The sequence below is a fragment of the Andrographis paniculata genome, unplaced genomic scaffold, assembly GCF_009805555.1.
Source record: "Andrographis paniculata isolate CXL003 unplaced genomic scaffold, ASM980555v1 Contig51END, whole genome shotgun sequence".
NCBI classification, from domain to species: domain Eukaryota; kingdom Viridiplantae; phylum Streptophyta; class Magnoliopsida; order Lamiales; family Acanthaceae; genus Andrographis; species Andrographis paniculata.
Genome location: NW_026137586.1, coordinates 1440723 through 1465432, shown reverse-complemented (window position 1 = coordinate 1465432; position 24710 = coordinate 1440723). Strand labels below are relative to the sequence as shown.

General features: G+C 30.2%; 3 protein-coding genes across 6 annotated transcripts; 2 read left to right on the top strand and 1 right to left on the bottom strand.

Annotated features, from left to right (window-relative positions):
• The first annotated feature begins 2828 nt into the window (after positions 1 to 2828).
• On the top strand, positions 2829 to 8392 carry LOC127253660 (calcium-transporting ATPase 4, endoplasmic reticulum-type-like). The gene is made up of 9 exons (XM_051278347.1): positions 2829 to 3036; positions 3194 to 4629; positions 4790 to 4862; positions 4953 to 5074; positions 5192 to 5473; positions 5565 to 5948; positions 6171 to 6280; positions 6726 to 6954; positions 7490 to 8392. Exons 2-9 carry the CDS (start codon positions 3211 to 3213, stop codon positions 8060 to 8062), a joined length of 3192 nt encoding a protein of 1063 aa, XP_051134304.1. The 5' UTR covers positions 2829 to 3036; positions 3194 to 3210; the 3' UTR covers positions 8063 to 8392.
• A 5739-nt stretch (positions 8393 to 14131) lies between these two features.
• Positions 14132 to 21967, top strand: LOC127253924 (protein GAMETOPHYTE DEFECTIVE 1). Of its 4 annotated transcripts, none has more exons than XM_051278742.1 (7): positions 14132 to 14695; positions 14783 to 14860; positions 15035 to 15115; positions 16365 to 16519; positions 16614 to 17467; positions 17646 to 17749; positions 21949 to 21967. In XM_051278742.1, exons 1-6 carry the CDS (start codon positions 14261 to 14263, stop codon positions 17744 to 17746), a joined length of 1704 nt encoding a protein of 567 aa, XP_051134699.1. In that variant the 5' UTR covers positions 14132 to 14260; the 3' UTR covers positions 17747 to 17749; positions 21949 to 21967. The 4 variants fall into 4 exon arrangements, with proteins under 4 accessions (XP_051134699.1, XP_051134697.1, XP_051134698.1 ...); XM_051278740.1 differs by lacking the exon at positions 21949 to 21967 and adding an exon at positions 18733 to 18881; XM_051278741.1 differs by lacking the exon at positions 21949 to 21967 and adding an exon at positions 18726 to 18744.
• Positions 20807 to 22186, bottom strand: LOC127253541 (zinc finger protein CONSTANS-LIKE 5-like). Its single transcript, XM_051278183.1, has 3 exons — positions 21920 to 22186; positions 21563 to 21733; positions 20807 to 21124 (listed from the first exon to the last, which is right to left on the bottom strand). Exons 1-3 carry the CDS (start codon positions 22184 to 22186, stop codon positions 20951 to 20953), a joined length of 612 nt encoding a protein of 203 aa, XP_051134140.1. The 3' UTR covers positions 20807 to 20950.
• Positions 22187 to 24710: the final 2524 nt, after the last annotated feature.

Below are 24710 nucleotides of genomic sequence, written 5' to 3'. Positions count from 1 at the left end.
AAATGAAGAAAGAGTATTATATATATATACAAAGAAAAACATATTTTCAAATGAAAAGGAAACTATCAAATAGTCGACAGAGTGAATATTAAATACAATATTTTTTAAAAATAAAAAAATAAAATAATAATACTAAGTTCATGATAATTAAAAATAAAAATATTTTTTGTTGGAAAAGAATGCTTTTAGATTTGTACACTCGAAACGTCGCCGTTGCGGAGCTTCTCTTTGACTCAACAGGAAAGTTCCTGGAAGTTTCTTCGCGTCAAAAGTTTGCTACGTGCTGGAATCTTCGCCAAACTCTTCACAAATGAGATTGTGCCACGTCGCTGTCATTCCACGTGGCGTGTTTCTATAGGTTGGGAGCATGTGGGACACGATCTACACTAGAAAAAGTGCCCAACCTTGCGCGACTATTGGAAAGGGAAAATTAGTTAAATACTGCCGGATCATTGAGGCGCACGTTTCAATGTGAAAAGTCGATTTTGCCCCTGGTAGTTTACATCTCTTTGTCACCATTAAAATTTGTAACCAACCGATTAGTATTAATGATTTTTTTATTTTATTTTTTCAGATTTTTTTATTGAAATTTAATTTTTATATTAAATGTATAATATTTTGGAAGAAAAGTCAATCAAATTATAGAAAATATTGAAAAAATAAAAAACGAAAACCTTTTTTTTTTATTTGAATTTTGAGTTTATGATTAGAATAATATAATTTTAAATTAAAATAATTACTTAATATTATATAAATATATATATCAATATAAAAATAAATATTTAACGAAAATCTTACAAGCAATACAATCTTAAATATGAAGAGTCACACAACTTTGTTGGCATTCCCTCCGTCTTAATACAATAATATTACTTATCATTTTTGTCTGTTCCAAAACAATAGTCTTAATTCTATAAATAACCATATCACCATAAAACTACCTCTATTTTTTTTTTATTACACAATAGCTACTACCTTTTACACTACACTCACAAGGACAAAAAAATTTTTTGTCTATACTTTTTATCAACTACCAATATAATATCAATATTCCTTAAATTACGTGTCCAACCCAATTAATATTATAGTTCTGAGACGGAGGGAGTATTACGTTTGGTTGAAAATTTACAATAACAATTGTGATTTTTCTATGGTATCAAAAAAAAAATTATATCACTTTGTGTTTTTAAATATATAATTTTAAATATTTGATATGAATAATCACATTGTTAATATATAAAAAATATATATCTAAAAACTTATTACTTTTGTCCTAATTCAAATGTTACTATTTTTATCATTATTTTTTGTCTTCTTAAAAAATATTTATTTTCATATATAGTAACAATGATTATATTTAAAAACTAAAGTATCTTTAATTTTTATAAAAGTATTTATTTTATTTGTACTTTCAAAGATGAAAATATCTAAATAATCTTACACATTTTGATTGATTAATAACATATTATTATTTATTAATCTATTTTAAAATAAATAAATAGGTACATTGAACCTACAAGAAAGAAGTACGGTTTAAAGCGCAAATTCAAAATCAAAATCCCACAAATAAAGGCTTTGTTTACGCAGCATACTTTCACTTATTTGATTCTATTCATTTTTCAAAATCATCACATCAAATATTTTTTTTTTTTCAAAATATTAAATTAAATACTATTTTTTAAATTTTTTTCCAAACTTCCAAAATTTCAAAAACCTCCAAAAACCTCTGTATAAGCAAACACACACTTTAAATATACTTATAATATTTTTCTATATATTTATATTATATATCAGTATATATTTCTAAAATATAATCCACTTTATCTAAAAATATAGTATGAAACACATCTTATACAATATATGATTTTTTACACATGAATTTAGATGAGTAATATTAAATATTCTCATCGTTTCAACTCACAATATCTTTTTATTATTCTTATTTGTCTAGCTAAAAAAATATTCATTTTATTTTAGTAAAAATAATTATATATTTTCACTAATACCAAAATACTCTAATTTTTTAATTAAATTACAAATGTACCATTACACATACAACATAAGATAAAAATGTCAAACTTTTTACGTATTTCTACTGATAAATAAAATATTATTATTTTTTAATTTACTATAAAATTTCAAAAATGATAATTTAAAAATTATGTGATGTGATTGAAATTAGATCAGGTCGATAAGAGATAAATATATATATATTTATTTTATTTTTGAGTGATATGATTAGATAAAATATAAATAATTACTTTTTATTTTGAAAATATTACATAATATTTTAAAACATGTAAAAAAAAATATTACATAATATTTAGGAGACAATAAATATTATATATGGAACATATCACATATTATTGTGATATGATTATAAATATCACATAATATAAGTAAATCTTGAAATCGGATGTGTTAATTTGTTAAAACTTTAATTTTGTTTTTATTATTCCAAATTTTTATTATTTTTTAAAAAATATTAAATTAATATTTATTTTTTATTTATTATACTAAATTAAAATTAATATTTATATCATATCAAAAAATTATTTCAATTCAAATTTTTATTATTCTAAACTAAAAAAAAATCTAAAATCCTAGAAATAAAAAATATATAACATATTAATTTTTTTAGTAAAAAAAAATACACAATCATATTTTATAAAAAAATATTTTAGTAAATATTACTGTACAATTTCACAGAGGGTAATTTTGTCACCGTAAATAAGTTGGTGTGGCGATAGATATTCGAGGAGTGGAAGTAGAAAAAAAGTTTGAAAAAAATATATATATCAATAACTAGAACAGCTATTATTGTGGGGAGAAGGTACCGAGAAGCTATCCAAGGTTGTATTCTTTAATACTTTCTTCTCTTCTACAGATCTGTGTTTAATTTCGCACCCGATTATTTCTCCAAGTTACAGAAGAAGGAAGAAGTTCCTTCGGGGATTGCAAAATTTCAATCTTTGCGGTTTCTCTTGCGTCTTGGGTTCTTCTCATTCCGCCGGATTGCCCCTCGTTAAGCGTTAGGTAGATTCACTTTGACTGGGTGTTAATATTTCGTGTTTTTACCCTAATTGCGTTGTTATTCGGTAGATCGATTGTTGTTAGGTTTTGATGAGACGGCGATGGATTGGATTGTTGTGATGTTTATGCATTGATTTGATTCGGTTTATTCGTTTTTCAGGTGGATTTTGGTCGTTGATGGGGAAAGGAGGGCAGAATTACGGTAAGAGTGAGAAATTGGGGGACGGGAGGAAATCGAAGGAAGGTTATTACGCGGCGTGGTCGAGAGATGTGAAGGAGTGCGAGGAGAAGTATCAAGTGAGGAAGGAGTACGGATTGTCGGCGGAGGAGGTCGAGAAACGGAGGCAGATCTATGGATTGAACGAGTTGGAGAAGCACGAGGGGCCTTCGATTCTCAGGCTTGTTCTGGATCAGTTCAACGATACTCTGGTGCGGATTCTGCTGGTGGCGGCGGTTGTGTCGTTCGTTTTGGCGTGGTACGACGGGGAGGAAGGCGGGGAGAAGGAGATCACTGCGTTCGTGGAGCCTCTGGTGATATTCCTGATTTTGATAGTGAACGCCATTGTTGGAGTTTGGCAGGAGAACAATGCGGAGAAAGCTCTGGATGCTTTGAAGGAAATTCAGTCTGAGCACGCTGCTGTTGTTAGGGATGGCCGGAGAATTTCGAGTTTACCCGCGAAGGAGCTTGTTCCGGGGGATATTGTGGAGTTAAAAGTAGGGGATAAAGTTCCGGCGGATATGAGGGTTTTAAGCTTAATCAGCTCGACTCTCAGAGTCGAGCAAGGCTCCTTGACAGGGGAGAGCGAAGCTGTTAGTAAGACGACGAAGCCTGTTGACGAGGACGTCGAGATTCAGGGGAAGAAGTGTATGGTGTTCGCCGGGACAACAGTCGTTAATGGGAATTGCATTTGTTTGGTGACACAGACAGGGATGAACACGGAGATCGGGCAGGTGCATATGCAGATTCACGAGGCGGCGCAGGGGGATGACGACACGCCGTTGAAGAAGAAGTTGAATGAATTTGGGGAGGTATTGACGGCGATCATTGGCACGATTTGCACGTTGGTTTGGCTTATTAATGTGAAGTATTTCCTTTCTTGGGATATTGTCAATGGATGGCCGACGAATTTCAAGTTTTCATTTGAAAAGTGCACTTATTACTTCGAGATTGCCGTGGCGTTGGCTGTTGCTGCTATTCCGGAAGGTTTGCCTGCAGTTATTACGACATGTTTGGCGCTCGGTACGCGTAAAATGGCTGCTAAAAATGCGCTTGTCCGCAAGCTGCCAAGTGTTGAGACCCTCGGCTGCACGACTGTGATTTGTTCTGACAAGACTGGTACCTTGACGACAAATCAGATGGCGGTATCTAAGCTTGTCGCAATGGGTTCAGAGGCGACTGTTGTCCGTTCTTTTAATGTACATGGAACTAACTACGATCCATTTGAAGGGAAAATCGAGAACTGGCTGATGGGAAAATTGGATTCTAACCTTCAAATGATTGCCAAGATTGCTGCTATTTGTAATGATGCTGATGTGGAGAAAGCCGGCACCGGGCGATATGTGGCCAACGGAATGCCGACTGAGGCTGCACTTAAGGTAATAAAATATTTACGTACCCTGAAGTAAAATTACTCATTTGATATTGACTGTTACAGTATATGGCATTGTTGCTTAGGTTTCTGATTCTTAGTCTTGTATTGAGATTCAGCGAAATTATAGTAGTGATGATAATAGCTTAGCATGATTTTATCTTCAGGTTATGGTGGAGAAAATGGGACTTCCAAATGAATTAAACACCAGCGCGTCTTCGGGTTATGACGGTGTCTTAAGTAAGTTGTTCTTCGAGCTTTTCTTATATTATGTTTATTTAAAGTTGAGGGTGTTGTTAATTTCAAGCAATTTCAATTGGATCATCCAAGGGTGCTCCCAAACATGGAGTCAAATCGAAAAACGGATTGGGACACTTGAGTTTGATCGTGATAGGAAATCCATGGGAGTTATTGTAAAATCTAGCACCGGGAAAAACTCACTTCTTGTGAAGGTAAGGTTTCGGTTACTTTTAGAATTTAATTATTTTAGAAACTAAAGTACATCGTTTAGTTAATTTGATCTTATTTATTCGTGGTCTGAGGTATTTTATGATTCCGATAAAACTCAGGGTGCAGTGGAGTCCTTGTTGGAAAGAAGTTCGTATGTGCAACTCCTCGACGGTTCAATCGAAAAACTAGATCAAAATTCAAAGAAAGCTATACTGGAAAGCCTTAACAAAATGTCGACTAATGCATTACGAGTTTTGGGCTTTGCATACAACGATGACCTCCCGCAATTTGCCTCATACAACGGCGAGGAGGATCATCCAGCTCATGAGCTGTTGTTGAATCCCGCAAATTATTCCTCGATCGAGAGCAACTTAATTTTTGTCGGCCTGGCTGGGATAAGAGTGAGTCGACATTCCATTTTTTATTTTTAAAATTTGTATGTTTATTGTGATGATTCAGAATGAGTTCTGAAATTTGTATAAATTATTAAAGGATCCTCCTCGGAGAGAAGTTCCCAAGGCACTTGAGGACTGCAGAACAGCCGGAATTCGGGTTATTGTAATCACAGGAGATAACAAAAATACAGCTGAAGCGATTTGTCGTGAAATAGGTGTGTTTGGGAGCCATGAAAATATCGATTCAAGGAGCTTAACAGGGAAAGAGTTTATGGAGCGGTCGAATGCTGAAAAAGAGGCGCATTTACGTCAAAGTGGAGGACTTCTTTTCTCGAGGGCCGAGCCTAGGCATAAGCAGGAGATAGTGAGGTTGCTCAAGGACTCCGGCGAAGTGGTCGCAATGACTGGCGACGGGGTGAACGATGCACCCGCCTTGAAACTAGCTGATATTGGTATTGCAATGGGCATTTCGGGGACTGAGGTAACTTTTTGTAAACAAAAATGGCTGATTTTTTATCGGGATCTTATTAATTGTTGGGAATTTCTTATAACAAGCATTGAAATTGATTATATGATGAGTCGAGGACCTAATGTATGTTGCAATTTTATTTTTATTTTTGAATTCCATTTTTGTCGAAGAAAGCAGGATAGTTGTTCTTAGAAAAAACTTATTAATTTCTTTTTCTAAATATCTGTGCTGTAGGTCGCAAAAGAAGCTTCAGACATGGTTTTAGCCGATGATAACTTCAGCACTATTGTTGCTGCCGTTGGCGAAGGAAGATCAATTTACAATAACATGAAGGCTTTCATAAGGTACGTTTATATCCTCGTCCTGATTTTCTGTCATCACATGGTTTTGGATTGAATTTATCGAATATTGATCTTAGTCATTAGACTTATTCATCTTGCGTGATCTTGGGTATCTAAAGTCGTGTTTTGTGGGCGTGCGATTCTAAACTTTGATGCTGTCGCCCATTAATTATTTTCGACTCTTCTATGTAGTTAATTCACTTGTGGATTTCAAAAAAAGCTTAAACCAGATTAGAAGCATTTCAACTGTCTAATGTCAAAATTTACCATTAAATAACGCTGTATTTCTATGATGATAAACGGACCTGTTAAATTAGTAAGTAAATAAGAGCTGATTTGATTTTCATGAGAGCCCGGTAGACGACTTATTATTAATTCACGGTTCAAAAAAATTACTTTTAATCATATTGTCGATTCAATTTCCGTAAAAACCGAATCTTTCTTGCAGATACATGATCTCCTCGAATGTGGGCGAGGTCGCCTCGATATTTCTAACCGCCGCGCTGGGCATTCCCGAAGGGTTGATTCCCGTGCAGCTGCTGTGGGTTAACTTGGTCACCGACGGCCCCCCGGCTACCGCTTTAGGATTCAATCCTCCGGACAACGACGTAATGAAGAAGCCACCTAGGAAAAGCGACGACTCGTTGATCACCCCATGGATCCTATTCCGTTACTTGGTAATGCTCGTTTTCTTTCGGTTTTATGTTTTGCCCATTATCTGCTTCCTAGGCTTAGATCTGTTAAACGAACCCGAGCTGTTTGTGAACTTGGCTCGGTTAAATCTCGTTCGCGAACATTAACGAGCCGAGCCGAACAATATAAACAAACTCGTTAATCCGAGTTTTGTTCGCGAACGTTCGTTTAAATAATATATTTATTATAAATATTATATATACATATAAAATTATAATTTATAAATAAATAAAATATTTTTTTAAATTTTATATATAAATTAAAAAAAGTGAGACAAACGAGCTCGAATGAATTCGAACGAATTTAATCGAGCTGAACATGAACATGAGCTCAAATAACGTTAATTTTTAACGGGTCGAACTCGAACACTACGAACGAGCTTGAAAGCTTAACGAATGAACAAGAGCTTTGTTCGCGAATGTTAACGAATACTTAAAATTTGGCTTGGCTTGGTTCATTAGCAGCTCTACCTAGGCTTATCGACTTATCGACTTATCGTACCCATGTGTTGTGGTGCAGGTGATCGGAGCGTACGTTGGGATAGCGACTGTCGGGATCTTCATCATCTGGTACACCCAGTCGTCGTTCCTCGGCATCGACCTGAGCGGCGATGGGCACACCCTGGTGACATACGCGCAGCTCGCGAACTGGGGGCAGTGCCCGTCGTGGCAGAACTTCACGGCGACGCCCTTCACGACAGCGGGGGGGGAGGTGATCAGATTCGACGACGCTTGCGACTACTTCCAGGCGGGCAAGATCAAGGCGATGACTTTGTCCCTCTCGGTCCTCGTGGCGATCGAGATGTTCAACTCGCTCAACGCTCTCTCCGAGGACGGCAGCCTCCTGTCGATGCCCCCCTGGGTCAACCCGTGGCTCCTCCTGGCCATGTCCGTCTCCTTTGGCCTGCATTTCTTGATCCTCTACGTCCCGTTCCTCGCGCAGATATTCGGGATCGTGCCGCTGAGCTTGAACGAGTGGCTGCTCGTCCTGGCTGTCGCTTTTCCCGTGATTCTGATCGATGAGGTTCTGAAGATGATTGGGAGATTCACGAGCAGCGTCCGGACGAGATCTTCGAAAGAGAAGGTAGAGTAAGAGGTTGTCGGAAGGGCTGCGGATAGTTTTTGGCAAAAGGTTAGTATAGACACAATTTAGGCAGAGCTCTTCCTCTGTCCAGATCAGGAGAGAGAGAGAGAGAGAGAAATGGCAAGAACTGATGTGGTCTGAGAGGGAAGAGTTTTGAAATGTGGATTTGATGAAGAAGATGAAGATTATTATGAATGATTGCCTGATAATTGTGGGCGACATTACCATTACTTTCTTTATTATTACACTACTTTCTTTACATTATCATTGTTTATTTGTTTGTTATTTTGGAGACAACATTCTGACGACGCTGATAGTAATTTTTGGAATTTTGTAGTAGATTAAGAGTGGAATAGCGAAAGTGTGTAAATTATTTTGATGTTTTTTGTTTTTTACTTACTTTATATAAGTATAAAGTAATTGTATTTTAATAATTTAGGTACGATTATTTTTATAAAAATGATATTTTTGAGTGGACGAGAATAATAAAATTGTCCTTTGAGTTGGGATGATTTTGGTTAACAATACTCCCTACACTCATTTGATCTTTTTTAGAGTAAAAAAGAAAAAGAAAAAGAAATTATATTTTAAAGATTTTGTAGTAGTATTAAATTTTGTCTTTTTTTTTATTATAATTTTTATTTTATATATATTTTTTTTTATTTTAGGGTGGGTTTAAAAGCTAATTCAATTAGCTGTTAGGGTTTGACTATCTGATTCTTGCGGTTTGACTATCTGATTTAATTAGTAAAATAACTATTTGATATTAATTGTTTATATGTAAAATGACAATAGAAGGTATTTATATTTTAACTTTTAAAATTTTTAATTGTATTTTGTTAGTTTTAAAAATTTAAAAATTTTTGTTATTAATTACTTGAAATTACGAATGTGTTATAAAATATTTTTTTTATTAATTTTAGATATGAGAAAAATAATAGTATATATTTTTATTAAGAAATATTAATATATTTTTTTTTTATTAAAAATGATGTAAAATATAAAATAATAAAATTTTTGTATATATATTTATTATTTATTATTGATTAATTGATTATATTTATAATTTTTAATAAATTTATTCTATTTAATTTAATTTTAATATAAAAATAAAATAATAATATTTATGTTTTTGTTTTATTTTAATAAATATATAGTTTACAAATAAAATTAATGAATATATAAAATTTAATTAATTTAACTTTATAAAAATAAAATTATAATTTAAGAAATAGTATATTAAAATAATTTATAATTACTGCAGTAGAAAATATATTTATATGTATGTGAAATAAATAATATCATTTTAAGGGCAAATAAGGAACAAATAAAATTAAAGTGAAAAAGATCTTCCAAAATGCTGGGTTATATAACTTTTCAGAAATAAGTTTTTTTTTTTTTTTTTTTTTTTTTTTTTTTTTTACGCCAATAAACTATTTCAAAAAACTAATTTACCAAATACCTAAATTAGTTTTTTGACTGGTTAAACAACTAAAAACTGTTAAATAAGCTAAAAGCTCTTGTTTGTCAAACACCTCCTTAATATAATGATATAACAATCTGCAAACGCTACTTTTCATGTTGGAAATTTGAACTTGTGAACCCCATGTCACTAACCACTCCTTCGGGACTAAATTTTGTCCATATCTTTTCTCTCTCTCTTTTTTTAATCACGAGGGAATTCACAAACATTATTATTTGAGTGCATTTTGGATAAATTTTCGATTAAATCCAATAATTTACAAATTAGATTCGACAAGACAAGTCACACTAGGTAAATCACGCGGAAGTTTGAACCATAACCTCACAGTCACGAATCCATCTCCACACCACGAGCCAATACATTATCGGACAAATCTTGTTCATATCTATTGATGGTTGAAAAATTGGAGAATGAGATTTTTTTTATAAAAAAAATATAACAATAAAAATAAATTTTGTGGCCAATTCCATAATTTTGAGTTTCATTCACTAGACTTTTGTGGCCAATTATATATATATATATATATATATTGCTTTGATCCAAGATATTATATAAAGAAATCGAAAAAAATCATAAAGAAAATAAAACTTTCAATTTATTTTTATTTTTATTTTTATTTTATCTAATGCAACATAAAACAAGAAACAAAATTTTCATTTATGTTGAATACAATAAAGTACTTTGACAATACCATTTTATTATACTATCATAGCGACATTAATTTTTATTTTTTTCTTTGATCGTAAAATATCATAGACTTCATTCTATCGTTCAACAGGGCTTCTTACACGCACAAATTCTTGGAGATAGCCCATGAAATTGGCATTCGCCGGATGGATAGCCCGCTGTTCTACAATTTAGTTTACAGTTAAAATCACTTGTACATCCCGAGCTAAGAATAGAAGTACAAATCTTTTGCGTCATCACAAAATTGCTTCCTACACGAGAACAATAAATATATAAAAATTTATTACACAAAAAATAATTATTTAAAATATCATATTAAACACTATTTATTTAAAATTGTATTGTTTTCAAATTACAAATCCAAATTCAAATATTCAAGAAATACCATCTAAGAAACCACTTATATTTTTCCTTTACATAATCATCACTTATAAAATAATAAAATGTTTTCTAAGATTAATGTTACTCAATAATTTAAAAAGTTCTTATAATATCATAAATTAAATTAAATATAGATGGAAAATAAATATATAAAATCCTTACCAAAGGGAGAAGCCAACAAGATGAGAAAGAAAAGGCTAAGGTAGGATTTGATCTCCATAATATATTTGTGAATATATAATTTTTGTGTGAGTATATATATAGAGTGATGAAATATCTCAATCATAAAAAATAAATAAATAAAAAAAAGTCTCTTTATTAAATTAAAAAGATTAACTAATTAATTATAGTTAATTTCAAAATCTATGAACAATTTACATTTATAGATCAATGATTTGATTCATTAAAATGAGAAAAATATATTTTTCTATGTTTGATTTATGAGCAAACTCATTACTAAGGCTAGTTAGTAAATTAAATTAGGCAAAATTTGATAAGGCTAAATAATTAATTATTTATGCACCTGTGAAAATTATAATAATAATTTTAAAAAATGCATAAAATAGGAGTATGATTTATTTATTTATTTATTTTGTTTCTTTCAATAATATAATAAAGTGGAAAATCTTAACAAAAATGTGTAATTGCTGTCAATAAGAAATAGTATAAAGATAGTAATAATCATAGTTGATTGCATCCTAAGCTAATGATAGGAAAAAGAAAATTATTTTTATAAAAAACAATTGCTTCATTCCTCATGCAAACGTGTGCTTATTTGACCGGACATAAATTTTAATAAAAGTGAGTAATAATTGGTACTTTTTTCTTTTATTGTAAAAAAAAAAGTACAAAAGTGTAATAATTTTTTATTTAAAAAATAAACGAAAATAATTTTAATGACAACTCTAAAAGGAAAGTGAGCATATATTTGAACGACGGAGGGAGTATTTTTTTACTGGTCTAAAAAAAAAAGACTAATTTGTATTGATTAGAAAAAGGGAATTAAATATTTAAAAAATTGATTTCATTTTTACTAATTAAAAAAGAGAGAACAATTTGTCACTATATATATACATACAAATTTTATATATGCACAAATACAAAATAGAAATCAAATCATTCCTTCAGGTGTGTTGTTTTTGTAAAAAACAAAAAAAAAAAAAAAAAAAAAAAAAGTCGACACAGCTTTTTTCAAAAAAATTAATATATTACACATATTTTATTATTCTTATATTACTTACGTAATTTTCTACATTTCATATAAAAAAAATATATTTTTGAACTATTTTACAAAATAAACACACTCTGTCTTTTTTTTCTATTATTGTTTGATTCTTCCCTTGATGATTTATTTTATTTTATTTATGTTTATTTGCAATAAATAATTTCAAAGCCTTTGTTAGAATAATATGAAATTCTCATTCATGCTGAATATGATAAAAAAATGACCGACAATATATTTTATTATATTATATAGAGAAAAATTAACTTTTATTTTTTTATTTTTAACCGTAAACTATCGTCCACTTCATTCTATTATTCAGCAAGGTTTCCTACACACACAAATTCTCGGAGATGGCCCTTGAAATTCGCACTCGCCGAACGGAAAGCCCGCTGCATTACAATCGTGTCGACAATTGTAATCACTTGTACATCCCGAGCTAATAATAGAAGTGCACATCGTTTGCGCCGTCACCAAATTGTTTCCTGTACAATAACAAAATACATATTAATTTTATCACATAAAAAACTAGTTTATTATTTAAAATAACACATCAAACGATATTCAATTCAAAATTTTAGTATTTTCGAAATATAAATCATATAATTTACTAAGATCAATGTTGCTTATAACTAAAAAATTCTTCGAATATAAATTAAATTAATTATAAATGTAGATGAAAAAAAAAAAAGACATACCGTAGAAAGAAATTAAGAACACGAGAAAGAAAATACTAAGAGAGGATTTGATCTCCATAATATATTTGTGTATATGTAATTTTTGTATATGTATTTTTATGTCGTATGGGTAGGTATATATAGAGCGATGAAAATTGAAATATCCCCATAATTAATAAAAATTAGAATCTTTTTACATTGGAAAGAAAATTGTTTCAAAATTTAAATCTATTTCCTTTCTTATCATTACATTATTAATTATTATTGACAATAGTTAGATATTTAAATTAGATTCGAACTTTTAAAAATATTACTCCCTCCGTCCCAGATACCATGTCCACGTTGTCGTTTCTGTCCGTCCCACATACCATGTCACTTTCCTTTTTTGGAAAATGATTACACACTTTAATTTCATTTTAAATTTTTAAATTTTATTTTTTTTAATTTTAATTAAATTAATTAGTTATCTTAATCTTAATTTATAATTATTTATATTATAGGATAATTATTTTCACTAATATATTTTTAATTATCTACTAATTACACCTCTCTTAAAATACCGTGTCTACAATGTAGCACGGGTGTCAGGGACGGAGAGAGTAATATTTAGGGAGGAATTACCTTGCTTAGTGATGATTTGGGGAAAAATAAAAATAAAATATACAGATAAAATATAAATACAACATATGTCTTTATTTTACACTGTATTGTAATGGTTTATTTTAACACATTATAAGTACGAATAGATAACATATCTTTATTTCACAGTAGCATAATTTACAGTTAGTTAAAATTATGTAACTATATTTTTTTCTTTTATCGTTAGTTAAACTTATGCGTAATTTATTTATAGTAAATAACTTTATCAATTTATAGTTTTATTACGAATAATAATTAATTTGTCACTATTATAATAAATTATTTATAGTACATTATTTTACTTTTTACCTACTTCACTTTGATATTAAAATATCTTTATTTTTTTACCATGCCTAATTTAATCTACACAATTTACCTCACAGAAGAAATATCTTATATTTTCTCACAAAAAATTAATATTTAATAACAAAATATTATTTTTTTATATTATTGATATAATTTCTTTTCGTATTTAATATAGTAAACAAATATAGTCTATAATTTTCTATAAAAAATTATATTTTATAAAAATATTAGGTCGAAATTACTATTTAAATAAAACATAAAATTAATATACAAAATCAAATATCAAATAAACGAAATCTCTTATGATTATTTTTATTATTATTATTATTATGTTTCTTTTTAGTTTATTTTTTTGTTATGGTTATATTTTAATAAAATTAAAATTTATATCCAACTTTCAAAGTATAAAACATTACTCACAAAATTCATTCTCACAAGGATAATTTTATTTTATTTTTTACGTAGAAATCCGCGGTTGGTACCGAAAATGCTTACAACTCCCATTGAACCTAATATTCTATAATTTTTCTTTTTAATAAAGTATACTAAAAATTAATAAGTTCAAACTGAGCTCTGTTTATTTATTTATTATTAATAAAAATATATTTTTTTATGGATAAAAAATAAATATAGATATATAATTATTTAATTTGTTCGAAGCATACCCTAATTTAACCTAACTACTTGAATTTAATCGTAGCCGTCGATTTCAGCGATCGACTCCACCGCAAATACTCTGTCGCCGCCGCCGGCCGATTACAACTGCTTTTGCTGGTCTCCCCGTTCCTCCGCCGCCGCGCCGCTGCCGTCGAATGGGTTTCTTCGACTTGAACATTCCGTATCTTGAATCCGACCGCCATGTCACAGATAAATCCGCCCTTAAAGGCCGCCGCCTGAAGCTGGTCCTCAAAGCCATGGAGCTCGGCTTCACCGGCGTCGCCTACAACCTCACTCTCCGAGGCGTCATGTCCGATTCCGATCGCTGCTCGACAACGCTCTTCCCTCTCGCTAAACTCGGAGCTTCGTCCTCCTCGTCTTTCGTTGCCGCCGTCAAGTTCCATCGCGAGCTTCTCAATGTCCCCGTTTCCTCTCCTTTCCGGCAGTACACTCGACTCACTGTAATCGTCGATTCGCCTGCTCAAGCTTCAGCTCTCAATTCCGGTAATCCTGTCCTCAAGAGCTACGATATTGTGGCTGTTCGGCCGATGAACCAAAACGCATTCGATCAGGCTTGCCAAACATCGGAGGTATTTGAATTTTGGATAATGAATTGTAGTGTTTTCGACAATCGATTGATTTTCTCTGGTTTTTTTTTTTTGGCTTTCATCTTCTAGGTGGATATGATCGCCATTGAATTTTCAGATAAATTGCCATTCAGGCTAAAGCAACCGATGGTTAAAGCTGCCGTGAAGGTTCTCCTCCTTTCTTTCGGAGTCATTTTAATGGTGTTTATGAGTTGCTAATGATGATTACAGCAGAGTTCAAAAAATCAGCAAAAGTGTACTTTGTGGAATGTTTAATATGTTTTACTTAGTTTCATCAATTTGATGTTCTTAACTATTGTTTCGAACTTTTCGATTATACAGCGTGGGGTTTACTTTGAGATCACATACTCCGGCCTTATTTCCGATGCACAATCGAGGCGGCAAATTATAGCTAATTGCAAGGTGAGTATGCTGGATTTGTACAGGCCTGATTCTCGATTTATCACAGCATTCTAAATGTTTTATGTATTAAAACTCACCTATGTCGATATTATCTGTTCTTTGGAGTGTTACTCCTACAAGATTATGAAGTAAAATGCAATGCTTGACAAGTGAACTCATTAGTTTAAAGCGAAGAGTTGCCTCCCAAGTAATCCGTAGAAAAGATCACGGAATCTGTAATTTCTTTACTGGATGTTTCATAGGTAGATTCTTGAATGAAGTATTGCATCGTATTTGGAATATATTTAGGTTTTGTTATATTGATGGGTGGAATTTCTGCTTGCTGAGAAATGTAGCCTTTGGAAAATTAAGTAGCTTTCTCTCAATGTTCTCCGATAAATTGATGTAAAAGATGCAGTCTCTGGATATACTGAAGCTTGTGCTCGCATAATATTAAAAAGGAGAACTAAGAGTAGAACGCAAGTAGTTTGTTTCGTTAACGAACAATAAATTTGGTTGTCTCATTGAATTTGAATGTCATATGTCTGCCTTAGTTCTTACAAAATGGAAGGAATTACGTAATTCAAGTTACATTTAGCTCAATACGTTCTAAGACATGCATTGAGCTGTTTCCGAATATGTAGCTCTTGAAAAAGTGACGTTACCTAAGTTAGTTTGCCAGAACCTTGTATGCCGTTTGTTTGTGATTTCAGAGTCTAAACATGATGATATAAAAGCTGCTATACAGCTATATTACCAGAAAAAATGGCAACTTACAACACGGCAGAGTTTGGAAACACCAACTTTTCTAGCTTTTGTCACCAGATTTTCGACTTTACAGCTTTAATAGTTCTAATTTACGTGAATGTTGCTCCACCAAATGTTGCAATTATCTAACTATTGCGAAGCCTCAACTTCTTTAAACCGGACTTTATTCTTGAATGTAGGTATCTCATTTAGGTGACCTATCGAAATACTTTTGTTGTTTATTTTAGTTCTTACATTTTATCTATAAGCAAATTATTGTTGTCTAATGAGCTAATATATTGTTCCAAGTGCGAAACATGCATATTTGGGTTAGGCCATTTCATATGACATATCTATACAAGCAAAAGCTCTTTGCCTTCTTGAAAGTATGCAAGTTTGGAGAGTAGTTAATGATTCGATATATATAGCGATTAATGCAATTTTACGGTTTCTTTTGAAAGCAGAGAGTGATTTTTACTTTTATTTTTTCGGTTTGGAACTGATTCTTTCTCTAAGCTTGCAGCTACTTGTTGATTGGACACGAGGGCAGAACCTAATTATCAGCAGTGCTGCTTCTTCCGCAACTGAACTTAGAGGACCTCACGATGCTGCAAACTTGCTCTCTCTGGTTGGGCTCCCTATAGAACGCGCAAAAGCAGCAATATCCAAAAATTGTCGGTATGCAAGATTGTTTAAGCTTTACTTGCCCTTTTGATCTTGTTTCAACTTTTTTGATAATGCCGGCTTGTTTCTCTGTTTTGTTGCTGTGCAGATCTCTCCTAGCTAACACGTTAAAGAAAAGACGATTTTACAAGGAGGCTATTAAGGTTGAAAGAATGCCGTCAGCTGGAGAAGTTAAATTTTCACAATCTGCATTCGATGAATGGGATCCTATTTCTAGCGGCGAAGGAGATCTTCTATTGGATGAGATGGAAAAGTCTTTTGCAATTTCCAACAGTGTCAAAGGAGTTTTGAAGACTGTCGACTTTTCCTCAAATCTGAATGGCTTGCCGGCACATGGACTGCAGATTAAGGATCTAATTGGTGTTAACACGTCGTTAGAACAATCAACTACCGATAACTCCATACCTACACCTACTGCCATGGAGATTGTAGAGACTACTGCAAAGTCATCAACGAGGAATCCGAACAACTCGACTGAATTGAAAGCCGAACTTATGGCATCTGATGTTTCTGGAGGGAATGATATAAGTGGCGATAGCCAAGTTCGTACCATTGACATTAATGCGCCTATCACTGATGATCGAGCTTCAGAAAAATTCCCTAATGTCTCGTATAAATCTAGCTCCTCGGCAAATGTGGGAAATCATCGTGAAGATAGTATTTATGAAGTGGAAGCGGTTGCGCCGGGGAATACTCAAAACAAGTTCGACATTAAAAATGAAGAAGGAAGAACCTTCACAGCACCTGATACATCTTCTCACGAAGTATGCGTGGCTCGGGAGCAATGTGGAACAAACAATGAAGCAACTGACATGATCATTGATCGACCATTGAATCTGAAAGCAGATTCTAGCGAGCAAATCTTGCACGGTATAATTGAAGATCGGAGTGGAACAGATGTCACCTCTAATTGTCGTCAAGGCTCTCGAAAATTTCATACTGGTAAATTTTATTCTCACGGTTATTTAGTTGTTTGATCATTTGATACGTGACGGACCTGTTCTGCGCCGTTTGTTTTATTTGCCTTACCTTACGATGATAGATGATTTAGTTCTATCGTAATAATGTGGCGCGCTTCGTTGAAAATAATGTTCGATGCTTTTTTTTTTTGTGGTTTCAGGAAGAGACCGGAGAAAGAGAAGTTCAGCTCATAAACCTTTCTTATTTCCATTCAAACTCGGGCTATCGAAGAAGAAGACTCGAAAGTTGAAAAGACAATAGCCGGTACGTAAGGTCATATACGAGATTCATTATTTATTTTTATGACGTGGGAATAGCGTAAACTTCCTACCGAACCTAATACGGTTTGAAATGATACCATGTAGTAAAATGGCCTAAATTGTTGGAAAATATGTGCAAGTCTTATTATTTTGTTTGCTAAAATAGATATTTCAATTGTTAGAAATACAATAAAAAATTAATTATTATTTATTCATGCATATATATGAAAAAGATACATAAAATACTCCTTCCATCCACATAAATAATTAAGAATGTATTAGTAAAAATAATTATCCTATAATATAAATAATTATAAATTAAAATTAAGATAACTAATTCGTTTAATTAAAATTTTTTAAAAAATAAATTAAAAAGTTTAAAATGAGATTAAAGTATGTAATCATTTTCTAAATAAAGAAAGTGCCATCGGACGGAGGAAGTAATAATTTATAATATGTCAAATATTATCATTATTATTATTATTATTATATTAATTTATTTATAAAATGCTAATACTAATTTGTCATGTGATGACGCGGATGGAGGTGAAGATTTTGGGGGAAAATAATATAAATAATTAATTCACTTTTATTTATTATATGCAGAATGAAAAGGATTTGAGATAAATTGTAGTTCTTTTTTTTTTTTCCTATAAATAAATATTTCTCTATCTTTCCATATATGAGAAAATTGAAAATAGAGATTTTGAAATAAATTATTTTTCAAATTTCAATTCACTCGAGCAAACAAATAAGAAAAAATTATTTATTTATTTATAAAATTATTTTTTATTATGATAATGAGGTTATGGGTTCAAACTCTAATGTTGTCCACCTGTTATGCATAGTTCGCCTAGTGTGACTTGTCTTGTCGGATTTAGTTTGAAGGGTATTATGGGTTCAAACCCTGACGCCTCGCGATCTACCTGACACATATAGTTAGTCTAGTGTGACTTGTCTTGTCGGATCTAGTTTGCAAGGTATTAGGTTCGGTCGAGGATTTACTTGGTGCACATTTTCGGGTAGCAACTGCGGATTCTCGCGTTATATAAAAAACAAAAAAAAGACAACATATATTGTGTTGTGTAAGGTTTTAAAGAACATGTGTATTTGTTTGTATGTGTCTGCCCACTTCTTAATTATCCAATCAAATATTATTACAACGGACAAAAATAACTGATTCAATTAGCGGTTTATATATAAAATGACTATTAAGGATATTGATATGTTATTTTTTAAAATATTTAATTTTATTCATTTTGGTTTGAAATTTATGAGAATTTTTGTTATTAATTATTGAAAATTATAAAAATACTATAAAATATTTATTTTTATTTTTATTATTTAGATTTGAGAAAAATATTTTTACTAAAAATAATAATTTTTTATTAAAATTATGTAAAATATAAAATAATAAATCTTTCGTATATATATTTTTATTATGTTAATTATTATTTTAATATATACAAATAAATTAATAACTTTTGTTTTTTCTATTTGATTTAGTTTTAAAAATTTATATATTTTTCAAATAAAATAATTTATATGTAATAGTTAATAATAGTAATTATTTTAAATCTACAAAAATAAAAGTATAATTTAATAAATTAAATATATTTAAAATAATTAATTAATACTGCTATAAAAATATATTTATATGTATAAAATAAATAATTAAGTTTTAAGAGTAAATAAGAAATAACCAAAATTAAAATGAAAAAGTTTTTTTCAAAACGCGAGCTTTTTAGAAATTAGCTTTTTGGGTCCAAAAAATTCTTTCCAAAAACTAATTTACCAAACACCTAAATTAGTTTTTTGACTCGTCAAACAATTAAAAGTTCTTAAAAAAAAAAAAAACTGTTTTTCAAACACCCTCCAACCTACAAATGGTATGAAAATATAGAGAAATAGAAATAGAATTCTAACAACCCTAGCTACCTCACAAATTACATCAATCCCTTGCGAGTAAAACTTTACATTTTTTTTTTTTTTTTTTTTTTTTTTTCTAAAGATGGATTCTTAATCAGTCAAATTTATAGCCGATGAAATCCATGATTGTGTAACATGAAAGTCCTAATGATTGATTGTTAGAGTAAAGTAAAAGGGATTGTGCAATTTGTAGCTTTTGGAATAATTTGTATATATACATACATACATACATATATGTATATTTCATATTGTTATATGTTCGAACTATGTTTAGTTTTTTATGATGAAATTGTAATATTTATAATTATCTTAATAAATTATACTTAGGGCCGCATTTACAGCGATCATTTGGAAAAATTAGTACCGTACAGTCTCTAAAAAACACCTTATTAAGAGTCTAGATAACATATATAATATTTAAAACTTATGTTTCCTAGACTCTTGATCGGTGTTTTATGGACTCTTAAATTAATGATAATACAATATAAAATATAATATATACTATATAGAACACCAAACATACTTATATAAAACACCATATACAATGACAAATCAAATTCCGAATTTCGGAGGGGCTAACTGCCGGTATACTTTTACTGATTTGATACTATATTTTTTTATTCTCCTTGTCACAATAGTAGCGAATGAAAAGAAAAAAAAAATACAACAAAGTAATAATTTTAGTATTTTGAAGGACAAATTAACATAATTATATTATAAAAATATATCTTTACAGTAGTAATATTTGGGGTTTGGGGGGCTGGTGCCCCTCGAGCTCTTCCTTAGATCCGTCACTTATCATATATTTATATATATATATATATAAAACATCGTATATATGTAAAACACCACATATACTTCTATAAAACACTTTTAGTACAAAATTATTTATGATAAATTAATCTCTGTGAGAAAATTTCTTCTTGATTATTGTACTATTAATGGACTTCTATTGTCTTTATCGACATATCATGTCACACCATTTCTTCATATATTGTCAATAAAACTATTTGCGGAAGGCTTCATCATGTGGGGCAAAAGGTTCGACTCTATAAATCTAGATCCAACATTATATTAGTTGTCACGTCGCTAACACTTGGCATTTTCCACAACCATTTGACGTCGAAAAACCTTTTTATTGAACATGTGCACATTCTTACAATGTAGTGTCTTAAAAAACCTCGTTGCTCGAATATTTTAGTAACACAGTACAATAATCAAACAAGAGCTCCCAAACATGTACAAATCCTAGGAATTCAATCGCGATTAAGGTATATCATGGCATGATTTCATTTGGAAAAGGATCAAGAAAGGCGATCCAATCGCTATCATCCTCCACGACTAAGTAGTTATCCCAATCGCTCTGTGGAACCTTCTCTATTTCCTCGTTCCTTTTGAATCTTCCCTTCACGCGTAGTCGACTATTCGCCAGAGTTTTTCTGCACTCGTACTATTTCAAAGCAAATTTATTACAAGGAATCCTTAGACATAGGGGCAAAGGGTGAGCTAAACAAGTAAGACCAATGTAAAACTACTTATATAATATTTTCTTTCTTCGGCTCCAAAGGTCACATTTATTTTTTGCATGTTGATATTTAAATATAAATTATTATATCAAAATATAGTACAAATTAATGGAAAATGACAAAAATACTTCTATTAGTATCTTATAATACTAATATAATAATATTTCTAAAAAAAAGATACAAATATAAGGATATTTTAAATGTTAAGTACATTGTCGCAAAAAATAAATGTAACTCTCAGAGGTGAACAAGGATAGTATAGTATATAAGGAGTTTTCGCCTCAATCCTACACGACCGGTGATTATGATTGATTGATTTATTTATTTTAAGTTAGACCAATGTAAATTAGGCTCAAATATACCTCGATTTTCTTGTTGAAGTTCCGTAGATTTCTCTTGGTTCTATATCGCTCGATCCTTTCTTTTTTTTCCTCCGGACCGTACGGGCTAGCTTTGCTCAAGCACTCTAACACACTACTCTCATTCACGACGGCTCTATTTGCACGGTGATTTTGTTGCGCCAAGTTCGTCACCTATTGCATGGCAAGATTTAGTGCAAAAAATAAAATTTCTAAATTATTATCACAAACATTGAAAGATACTGTTAAATAATCATTTCACTTAAAAATATAGAGTCTATAGAAATATATATTATTGATTTATATATTAAATGTCAATGATCATATAATATCGTCTCATATATTGATTCGTTTTGTAACCTGAGAATTTCTCGTGGGAGTCGTTATAGGATCAATGTAATCCGGCGGTGATGATGATTTGCTAATCGGGAAATAGACTCCCGAGTTTTTGTCGCGAGAGTGGATGCCGATGATCCTCGTTTCGATAAAACTTGGAGACCCGCCTCCGCCGCCACCGCCGCCGCCGCCGAATGCCGGCGGAGGGATTGTATTTTGTGAAGGTGGGAGATCGGAGGAATAGTTGTGGGAATTAAGGTAAGGGAGTCGAACATTGTTGTGTGGGAACATGATCTTGTGTTGGTTGTCTTAGGGGGTTTATTGAGGTTTTTATAGTTAAGGTTTTGTTTTTGTTTATTTATTTTTTTAAAAATAAATAAACATATATTATGTTTTTAATAAAAATATCATATTTAAATTACCGTTAAAACTAAAATAAAATAATAAAATAAAACTCTAAAAAAACATATGCTACAGGTGCGTTTGTTTTATGAAATGGTTTGATAAAATATATTTATATGAATTACATAATATAAGAAATAATGAATATAGGTAAATTATTATAGTCTTTTGGGGAAAATGTGTGTACAAATTTCACAAAAAGAACATACCATAAATTATTATAGAGAATGTTTGTTTGTGAGTTTTGAAATTGAGTTTCGAATAATAATTAATTTTATATGTAATATTATATAATAAATTACTTTTATATATATTACGCTATTCCTTTTAATTCAAAATATTATTTTTTATTATTTTTATTTGTCACACTTTAAAGTATTCATTTTTTATTTTGAAAAAAGTAATCATACACTAATATCAAAATACTTTTTAAACTTTACCTAAAGTACATGTATACTATTACAAATATAATTACTTTCTCGTCGGACCTGGTTTGCAGGATATTAGGTTCGACCGGAGATTTACCTAGTGTGCACCGGTAGCGATGACAGATTTCCACGTAATTTAAAAAAAAAATATATATATAAATTGAAAATTGTGAATAAGTGGGGATCCAACGGACCAATAGGGAGGTTGCAGGTGACAGTCATTTATATGCATTATTCAATACTTTTATGGTTTTCAATCATTATTCATTAACATAAAAATAAATAAATCAATCATTTCGTCCAATAATATTTTAAGTCAACTAATTGAGTAACATTTATGTTATTTACTGATTATTTTTTTTTAAAGCTTTTTAATGATAAAATAAAATAAAATAAAAGGTTACTTCATGAAATTGTTTTATTGGATTATAATTTAAAATTAATTTGTAATAAAATATTATCTCCGTTCGTTTCTAAAGATCTCACTTATTTTTTATTGATATTTGAATATTAATAATTATATAAAAATATAGTACAAATTAAGAAAAAATTACAAAATATTTTAATTAGTGTCTTATAATACTAATAGAAAAACATTTGTACAAAAAATTATATACATATAAGGATACTTTTAATGTTAAATACAATGATAAAAAAATAAATGAGACACTTAGAGCTGATGAAGAGAGTATTGATTTTTATTTTATTTAAATATCATAAAATATAATATTTTATTTAGAAAAATAATATATTTTTATTAAGAATTATATATTAATAGTGGTGAAACATAGTTTCTTTGGATGTAGAGTGTACTTTAATTAGTTTATATTTATATATTGTATTTGTCCCTTTTGTTAAATTGTATTCTATTTTTCTTTTAATATTATGTCATGATTTTTTTGCTATATATTAAATTTATTCACCATTCATTTATAATAAATAGTTTTATTTATTCATAATTTTTTACTGATATTTTAATAAATAAATTAGCTAATTTTCTAATACTTTTTCTATTTATAAATTATATATTGATTGATTATTTCATAAATTTTGTAGAAACTTTACTTTTTGTCTACCCACAAAACATAAGTTTGATATGTAAAAGATTATCCATCCATTTTGAATGTAATGATCTTGATAAATATATGTTTGAAGATATTTATAAAATATACTAGTAAAGTTCATACTTACAAAAAATAAAAAATAAAATAAAAAATTAATACTTTGTATTGTGACTAAAAAGTACCAAAACATATATCATTTGAGTCGATGAAAGTAAAAGTTGAATGTCATATTCTCTGAGAGAAAAAAAAAAAAAAATTAAAAAAAATTGCTATTGTATTGATTAAATATAACAAGTATAGTATAATCCCTACAAGAAAAAATCATTTTTGTAACAGAATTTTTTTGTCTCTGAATTTACTTTTTCCGTTACTAATGACATTAGAGACAGAATTAGTAATGGAATTACGTTAGCTACGTGAACTTTAGGGACGGAATTCCGTTACAAATATATTATTTTTTTGTAGTGTAATAACACAACTAATATATAACAAAAGCATATCATGCATAAAATTATAAATTGGGGTATGTTTGTTTGGGGGTTTGGATTTTGAGTTGAGATTTAAATAGTAGAAATTTTGAATTTGAATAGTTGTATGACGTGATATAAATAGGTGTTGATGTGATATTTTGAATGTAAAATTGATTTTTAGTATAATATAAAAAAATGAAAAATAGGTGTTTGATTTGATGTTTTTGGAAAAAAAAATTGAATGAATAGTGTAAATTCAATAAATCCCTCAAACAAACACACCCCAGTAATACTATATATATATATTTAATAATATAAATAAAACACATAAACTGAGAGTATCCGACAATAGTCAATATACTACAAGTGATCCCAAAACATAAAGTCTACTAATACAACGCATATAGAATAAAAGTAATAGAATCCGACAATATTTAATCAAAATATGTAT